General features: G+C 37.8%; 1 protein-coding gene across 1 annotated transcript; it reads left to right on the top strand.

Moving 5' to 3' along the window:
- The first annotated feature begins 2,195 nt into the window (after positions 1-2,195).
- On the top strand, positions 2,196-7,736 carry LOC131335950 (transmembrane 9 superfamily member 7). The gene is made up of 7 exons (XM_058371512.1): positions 2,196-2,527; positions 4,073-4,237; positions 4,357-4,466; positions 4,758-4,866; positions 4,942-5,054; positions 5,967-6,117; positions 6,219-7,736. Exons 1-7 carry the CDS (start codon positions 2,402-2,404, stop codon positions 7,374-7,376), a joined length of 1,932 nt encoding a protein of 643 aa, XP_058227495.1. The 5' UTR covers positions 2,196-2,401; the 3' UTR covers positions 7,377-7,736.
- Positions 7,737-9,469: the final 1,733 nt, after the last annotated feature.

The following is a 9,469-nucleotide window of genomic DNA, read 5'->3' as shown; positions in this document are numbered from 1 at the left end:
CGATTAAAGATATGAATCATAGTGTGAGTCCGTACTATCGGTTTTTGCTCCATTCTAGTAATGGAGTTCGAATCAAAACCTTTGAATGAAAATGAATTTTATTTACTCAGAAAAACACAACTAAACGGTATTAACATTTATATTAGGTGAAAGTACACGAAGACCCTCTCAATTAATATTTTTTCCCACGGAAACCCCATAATGTTTAAAATTGTTCGTACAGACCCCATCAACTATAATCGTTAACCAATCAATACTCTTCTGTCAAAAAAATCGTTAAAGATGAAGGGGTGAGCATGGACAATTTTTATAGATGATGGGGGTCAATGTGGGCTATTTTTTAGGAGTAGAATCGTCATTTTCTCTTATTTTGTTAACAGAGTTAGCCAATTTTTCATTTTATACAGTTGAGGGGGTCTGTATAGAGGATTTTAAATATTAGGAGGTCTCCGTAGGAAAAAGTTATAGTTAAGGAAATCACTGTAGCAAACACAACAAATATGTACAACACATGAACAATAATTTTTGTGTCTGCTGCTTTTGCATGGTATCCTTGAGTCTGTAGCCTGGTGTGCTTTATGCAGTAACTCGCGTCTCGGGTTTAGATAGTTTGGTACATTATTGTATGTTACGATGTAATCTTTGCCTTCGGGTATGAATGAATGAATTGCCTATTTTCAAAAAAAAAAAAAAAAAGAACAATAATTTAAGAGACAATTTATACTATCTTAACTCGACCTTTTAAGAAACTTGATTGTAAGACTATTTTGTATGCAAAACTTTGAGAGTTTTTTTTTCCTCTACTGAATAAATTTAATTTATCTCCTTCTTATGTTACATAATAAAAATTCATGCACGACTTTATTGTCATTTTAGGCTCTCGAAAAGGTCAGTAATTGTCTGGGTGGTTTAGGAATGTGCTCCCCGAATAATTTTCCAAATTTCGACTTGCGGGGTTAGGTCGGGAAAAAATGATTTCTTGTAATTTTTGTAGTCCTTGCATGGTGGCATGGTTTTGAATAGGGGTGAGCAAAATAACCATGAAACCGTGAATCCAGTCCAAACCAATCCAAACCGAACAGTTTGGTTTGGTTTTTTAATGATGTGGTTAGGTCTCGGTTTAAAAAAAATAGAAACCGTGTTAAATGGTTTGGTTTATGGATTTACGTTAATGGTTTTGGTTCCAAACCGATCCGAACCGTGTGATATATATATATATATATATATTATATATATATATATATATATATATATATATATATATATATATATATATAGAGTTTGTTTAGATATACTTAATAAACTTAAATTCTTTATCTAATACTCTATTTCACCGCCCTATTCTTTTCTTTCACTTCCAATATTAATTTCCTAAACTTCCTATTCCTACAATTTCATTACGCTAAACATACATGGTTTGGGCTTAGTAAAGTAATTTCCTACTTTTTTTCTCGGTAACTTATTTTCTAATGTATTCTATTCTTATTTAGTTGGTTGATGTTAGTGAGTTTTGATGATTTTAATATATTAATTTCAATATAACTTTTAATTTAAGTTATCTATGGAATTTTAAGTACTTAAAATAGTTTATAGTAATGATATCTCAATTTTAAGCAAACCATGGTTTCAAACCGAAACCAAACCGCCTTTGAATGGTTTGGATTGGTTTGGTTTTATGAATTTTATGGATTGGTTTGGTTCTCTAAATTCATAATCCGTAAGTAGTGGTTTGGTTATTGGATTACGATAAAACCAGACCAATCCAATCCATGCTCACCCCTAGTTTTGAATGGACCGAGGAGAAAATTAGTTGAGATGCTCAAAAGTGGACCCATTCAACTCGACCGCGATACTTTTATTTTACATCAGCCTTAAATAATTCAACAAAAAATAAATATGACTGCCATCCCTAGGGTTGTAAATGAACTGAACCGTTCGAGGCTCTACTCGGTGAAGGTTCGTTCGAGTTCGATTCGTCTATTAAATAAACCGAACTTGAGTCTAATTTTAGGCTAGTTTCATAAATGAGCCGAACATGAATCTTCCAATATTCGACATAAATATATGATGTTATATTGTTATCGGCTCATTAAGGCTCGTGAACAAATTTGAGTTCGGCTCATCAAATTTTCATTTAATTTGGCTCAAATTCAAGTTCACTAAAAAATTTAACAAACGAATGTGAACATTCTATTATTGGGCTCGTATACCGCCATAGCCGTACCCGAACGGGGAAAAAACCTCGGAAGATTGTCGGGAATGAAACGCAAATTGGCTTGGCAATAGTAGTAGTAATATATTCTTTGGACCTTTGCGGCCCTAGGCTGACAAACCTCGTTCCTTGTTCAGCTCTTTTTTCTTCTCTCCGAAACGCCTCTCTCTCTCTCTCTCTCTGGAATCGATGATGGCAGGTAGCAGCTCAACGGGGGCAACCTCTCTCCTCTTCTTCTCTCTCCTCCTCCTCCTATTACTATCATCTTCCGACTCCTTCTACCTCCCCGGTGTCGCCCCTCGCGATTTTCTACGGGTACGTTCTCACACACAGTACACACTCTCTCCGCCGTCGTTAAATTAATCGATCTATTTTTACGTCTTTAACTAGCTTTATTTGTTTTGATCTATCAATCCATAATGCTTACCCACTGCTTCATTATTCTTTGACCCTGGTTTCCTGTTTACGAGAGTTGGATCTAGAGTTTGCCAAGTTCGATTGCTAGTCGTGTTCACTCTAGATCTCTTGCTTTTTTATGGAACTTGACTGGATCTAGGTTTTTTTTTGCGTTGAATTATGTTGGTGGTAGAGGTGTCAAACGGGTGGCGCCGGTCTGGTCCATTTAACTTCGTTCCAACCGTGCTTCATGCGTGCCGGCCCATTTATTTAATCGTGCCATGTCGTGCCTGCCCGTTTACCTAGTCATGTCGTGCCCGTGCAGGCCCATCTCATCTCCAATAGAGTTTCATTGGGAAAAAAAATTTGTGTTAACGACTAACTACTTAGTATTTGTTGTGTCATGCCCTTTCGTGCCCATGCTGGCCCGGCCCTTTTGGCGCCTTTAGTTGGTGGTTTATGTATTTTTTGGGTTTCACTTTCATGTATGAGACCTATTCATCACTCTAGCTGTAGGCTTGGAGCTAGGGATGTCAGTATTTATTTGTGTTGTTTATATGTTCTTCTCTGTGTTTATACGACCTAAGTCATGTAACGTGCGTGCGGGAGTGTGAAGGCGTCTTTTTAGAAATATGCCAAAAGTACTAAAATTTGCAACAACGAGAATTGAGAGGGGGAACGGATGGCCCTACTGAAGGATTATGTGACTGAATGTATGACCCTTGACTGATGGTCCTCAACTAGTTGTCTATGTTATGGGAGAATTAGGAAATAGGTGCAGGGATTGTCCTGTGCCATTCTTATAAGTGACGGGTAATGTAAAGATTGATTGGTTTTCGAGAATATTGTACGTATGAGAATGTGTTTTAGCATCTTAGTTATTGGCGAGAGGATGCATCAGAGGAATGAAAGCATCCTTCACAATCAACTAATGAGAACATATGTAGAGCCTAGCCTTTGAGGTGGCATGAATCCCCACAGAGATTTCTCCTCTTTGTATAGTTGCCTACAGTGGCAAACGAAGTTTTTTGTTGTTGTGGGGTGGCAGGAAAGGGTTGTGTGAGAACTTATTTGAATTTTTGGGGAGTAATTTTACTCTTGTTGAGATTTTGAAGAGGTTTAAGTATGACGGTTAATTATTTGGAGGGGATAAATGCCATTTTTTGGTGCATATCCGGAAAAATATATGGGATCAAATGGAAATCCATCAAAATTTGGGGGCACTAACATGGAACTCCGATTGCAAATCAATTTGCGGGGCCGTAGCCCCCACCAGCTCCCCCGTGTGTGCCACTGGTTGTCTGCCATCAAACTTGAAGATTTCTCTTTAGTGCATCTTTGTTTAGTTTCTTTTTCTGCCCTGTTTGTTTAGTTTCCATATGACAGATGCCATCAAGAATAGCAGCATTGTTGAACTTCCTCTTTGGTTTTCGTTCTAATCTCTGGTAATTGTCCTTATGACAGGGTGATCCCCTTCAAGTTAAAGTGAACAAGCTGTCATCGACGAAGACACAACTACCATATGACTACTATTTCTTGAAGTACTGTAAACCCAAGAAAATTATGAACAGTGCTGAAAATTTGGGGGAGGTTCTTCGAGGCGACCGCATTGAGAATTCTGTCTATACTGTGAGTATCTACTGATATTCTTTTTTCTGTGAACTAGTAGTTGCTACACACATGGTTAGTTGTTACTCTTTATATCCATGCTTGATGTATGAGATCTAAGGTTTCACTTTATATTGCAGTTTAATATGAGGGAGGAGCAGCCATGCAAAGTAGCTTGTCGACTTACGCTTGGTGCCGAATCAGCTAAGAATTTCAAAGAAAAAATTGATGATGAATATAGAGTTAACATGTATGCTTAAATTAATGCCCCTTCAAGATTGTTGAATTATAAATCTTTTATGATTTACTTTGATTACCCTTTCATTCCATTAGGAGTCCAATGTATTTACGCATGATAGTGAGGACACTTTTTTGAAGTCATTGTCGTCATGTGATGATCTCTGTAGGACTAGTTATTCCCTTTGGCAACATATAGTCATATACTTCCACGCAAGCTGTAGACTTCAAATAATTCTCTGTTCATTGTTCAAGCTGAAGTTTCTGTTCTATGTGAACTAAATTTTCTGAGATGGGCGTACAGGATTCTAGATAACCTTCCAGTTGCTGTTCTGAGGCAAAGGAGAGATGGTAGTCAGTTAACCACTTATGAACATGGTTTCCGTGTAGGGTTCAAAGGAAATTATGCAGGGGTAAGTTGCGTTAGACAGTACTGTTTTACTGTTTTTGTGTTCTTATGTGGTTTGATTGTGTTTTTTTGTTTCCAGAGCAAAGAGGAGAAGTATTTTATAAATAACCACTTGAGCTTTAGAGTCATGTATCATAAGGATCCCGAGACTGATTCTTCCAGAATTGTTACCTTTGAGGTTACTCCTAACAGGTTATATGCTTCCTTCCTTTTTTATTTTGTTTTGATCGTTATTTGCTTCCTTCTTGTGCTGGACTTTTGATCAGTTTGTGGTTTCCTTTTAGTATGGATTTTGATGGGGTTTGCTGTTTAAGCCTCTCTGCTTAACAAGTAGTTTAGCAAGGAAATTGCCTTTCACCTTCTGAAAACTTTATTGAATAAGGTTATATTGATTTAGCAATATGAAAAGTATGGGAACAGCTCCATTCACTTCTTCGAACTGTTGATGCTTAAGATCCTACCTGGCGATATATCTTGACCTGTATTTGTTTCAGGAGTTTTCTGTGATTATGCGAAGATACTTGTATTTAAACTGGAAACCTTTTCTCTGAAAGTCTAAAAACACAATAATGTGGACAACATTGTGCACAGTTGGCCAATGGGGAACTGTTTCATTGGTACTTGAGTAGATTGATATTTTGCAATGCCCAGTGAAGCAATGCCACATTGGCATGTTGTGCGTATTGTTGTGCAAAATTGTGGCGTTTGAAGTATGTCTCTGAAAAGTAGAAACATAATAGCTCTAGCGGCTTCCTTTGAGGGATTGCTGATTGGAATTGCCACATCAAACATATCCTGAACCTAGAAGACTTTTTTGTTACATGGTGTGGGGTACTCTTGTCTGTTATGGTATTCTGAGCTTTCATTGTCTGCTAGCAGAATAATCTTCTATTTTTCGTTGTTTTATTGTTTTAGTTTATTCACTAGTTCCATAGATGAGGTGGTTCCAAACTTTATGTAGGATTCTATATTGAATGTGTTGACTTGTACTTTCATTCATGGTTTTGTTGGTATCCTAGATATTGTGAAAATCGAGGTTCTAAAGCAAACAGACTTTATTTCTGTTGTTTGACTATTGTGTTCCTTTATTTTATATATGAGCAGTATTAATCATGAGTACAAAGAATGGGTTGAGAAGAATCCTCAGTTGACAACATGCAACCAGAACACCAAAAACATAATGCAAGGTAGCACTGTGCCACAGGAAGTCGGTACTGATAAGGAGGTTGTTTTCACATATGATGTTTCGTTCAAGGTACTCTCTTGTTTAGCCCTCAGACTTGTTCTGCCTTATTCTTGTACATGTGCAATCCTTAAATGGCTTCTGTCTCAGTTATTACGTTTCCCTCCCTTCAGGAAAGTGACGTCAAATGGGCCTCGCGTTGGGATACTTACCTTCTCATGAATGATGACCAAATACATTGGTTCTCCATCATAAACTCTCTGATGATTGTCCTCTTCCTTTCTGGCATGGTTGCCATGATTATGATGAGAACTCTGTACAGAGATATCGCTAACTACAATCAGTTGGAAACACAGGATGAAGCTCAGGAAGAAACAGGATGGAAACTTCTCCATGGGGATGTTTTTAGGGCACCTATTAATTCTGGTCTACTCTGCGTCTATGTTGGGACGGGTGTTCAGGTCTTTGCAATGACACTTGTCACCATGATATTCGCTGTACTCGGTTTCTTGTCACCTTCTAATCGAGGTGGGCTTATGACTGCCATGGTTCTCTTATGGGTCTTCATGGGCTTATTCGCGGGTTACACCTCTGCACGTCTTTACAAAATGTTTAAGGGCCACGAGTGGAAGAGGAATACTCTAAAAACAGCTGTTATGTTCCCTGGTATCCTTTTTGCTGTCTTCTTTGTGCTGAACGCTCTAATCTGGGGGGAGAAATCTTCCGGAGCCGTGCCATTTGGGACCATGTTTGCTCTTGTGTGCCTATGGTTTGGCATATCAGTACCCTTAGTGTTTGTGGGGAGTTACTTGGGTTTTAAAAAACCGGTGATTGAAGACCCAGTCAAGACAAACAAAATCCCAAGGCAGATACCAGAACAAGCTTGGTACATGAAACCAGCATTCTCTATACTGATTGGGGGCATTCTTCCATTTGGGGCTGTTTTCATTGAGCTGTTCTTCATTCTTACATCCATATGGTTGAATCAGTTCTATTACATCTTTGGGTTCCTTTTCATAGTTTTCGTCATCCTTTTGATCACGTGTGCTGAGATAACCATCGTGCTATGCTATTTCCAACTGTGCAGTGAAGACTACCACTGGTGGTGGAGGGCTTACCTGACTGCAGGTTCATCTGCTCTGTACCTTTTCCTTTACTCGATCTTTTACTTTTTCACGAAGTTGGAGATCACAAAGCTGGTTTCGGGCATTCTGTACTTTGGGTATATGTTGATTGGCTCATATGCCTTCTTTGTCTTGACGGGTACTATTGGGTTCTATGCTTGCTTCTGGTTTGTGCGAAAGATCTACTCTTCCGTGAAGATAGACTGAGGTGAAAGATGCTGGGGGAGTTTTTGGCTATAAAAGCAGACATAATGAAATGAGGGGACTACATGGAGTTGACATTCAGAAAGGGAAGCAAAATAAAGCTTCTCCGCTTTTCCTACCTCATCGAAACTCTCTTTCTTTCGTCTCTGATGGTAGTTTAGGGCTCGGCTTGTATGTTAATCTGTGTCATTTTGTTTACGACAGTATCAGTTGGTATGAACTGCACTTTCAGTAGTTCTTGCTAGAGGAGTAGTTTTCACAGAGTTGCATGATTATTTATCAGCTCAAGTGCAATCCGGAGTCGATATAAGTCTTGTAATGGAGTTCTTCATGGAAGTAAGGATCACCGTTGATAAATGTAAAGATGGGGTCATTCGGGGGGGGGGGGAGGGGAGAGGGGAGTTGTGGGGGTGGGGGAAGGGATTTCAAAATACCCCAAACCTGTGCTTTAAATTTCAATTAGACTCCCAAGGTTCTTAAAAAATCAATTTTACTCTCAACATTATTTTTCATTAATCAAAATGTCCTATTCCATCTGAATGATTAACAAATTTCGATAAAGACTTTGTTAAATAGTGTTCCGATCAAATTATGATGATCCGAGCCGTATAATGTGATCATAACGTGATTTTGAGGGTATCCACGTGAAATTAGTAAAAAAAAAATGACTGGAAAGAGCTTTCATTTGAATAGTTTTTTATTGAACAATTCAAAAAAACTCATCAAATCAAGCAATGTCTAGTCTTTTTTTTTTTTGATTTCTCGTGAATACCTTTAAAATCACGTTCTAATCACATTGAGCGGCTTGGATTATCGATATTCGATAGGAAAAGGAAGGTGTGAACTGAAGAAAAATCCGGACATCCTGACTTGAATAAAATTATGATCGGCCCGCACCTCCACTCTTCCAATCGAATTTCGATTATCGGAGCCGCTCAATGTGATTAGAACGTGATTTTAAGGATACCCGCAAGAAAACAGCAAAAAAAAATTCAAAAAAGACTTGATTTTAGCAATTTTTTATTGAACTATTTAATAAAAAAATTGTTCAAATGAAGTCCTTCAAATTTTGATGATCCGAGCCGCTCAATGTGTTCAGAACGTGATTTTAAAAGATTCCCGCGAGAAATCAGCAAAAAAAATGACCAAAAATGGCTTGATTTGAACAGTTTTTTATTGAACTGTTTAATAAAAAATTGTTCGGATGAAGCTCTTCTCGATCATTTTTTTTTGCTGATTTTGCACGGGTACCCTTTAAATCACGTTCACGGGTACCCTTTAAATCACGTTTTGAACCCATTGAATGGCTCGGATCATCGAAATTCGATCAAGACGCTATTTAACTGAGCTTTTAACGAAATCCGTTAGTCATTCGAACGGAAAATAAGCATTTTGATTAAAAGAAGATAACGTTGGGAGTAAAATTGATTTTTTTTTAAAAACTTAGAAGTCTAATTGAAATTTAGAGTAAAGATCGGGATAAATCAGTTAATGCCACTCTTTAAGATATGTTTTTTTGAAAATCGTCTCCACTGTTAGAATTTCTGTTTTTTGATCCGCCTTAAGGAAGATATCAATAGTCAAGACGGTGGCCTGGGCCGGCCCTTCGTCAAAAAGAAAAAGAGAAATTGAAATGAAAGAGTGATGGGTTTTTGTTTTGTCCGGACGCATTACTCAGAAATAAAGAAACCAAAATTTGTCTGTATAAAGGCAGTTTGAGACAGAGATGTCTTGTTGACAATGATGTACTATGATCTTACCTAATGTTTTGAAATTTAGAGTAAAGGTCGGGGGTAAATCAGTTAATGCCACTCCTTAAGGAAGGTATTTTTTTTGATCCGCCTTTACGGAAGGTATCAATAGTCAAGACGGTGGCCTGGGCCGGCCCTACGTCAAAACAAAAGAGAAAAATTGAAATGAAAGAGTGATGGGGTTTTGTTTTGTCGGACACATTACTCAGAAATAAAGAAACCAAAATTTGTCTGTATAAAGGCAGTTTGAGACGGAGATGTCTTGTTGACGATGATGTACTATGATCTTACCTAATGTTTTGAAATTTTAGCCTCCAAAAGGTTGCGAGGTACCTTCCCCTGATT

The sequence above is a fragment of the Rhododendron vialii genome, chromosome 8a, assembly GCF_030253575.1.
Source record: "Rhododendron vialii isolate Sample 1 chromosome 8a, ASM3025357v1".
NCBI lineage: Eukaryota > Viridiplantae > Streptophyta > Magnoliopsida > Ericales > Ericaceae > Rhododendron > Rhododendron vialii.
The sequence above is the reverse complement of the archived record's forward strand: the minus strand, read 5'-3'. Positions and strand labels throughout refer to the sequence as shown.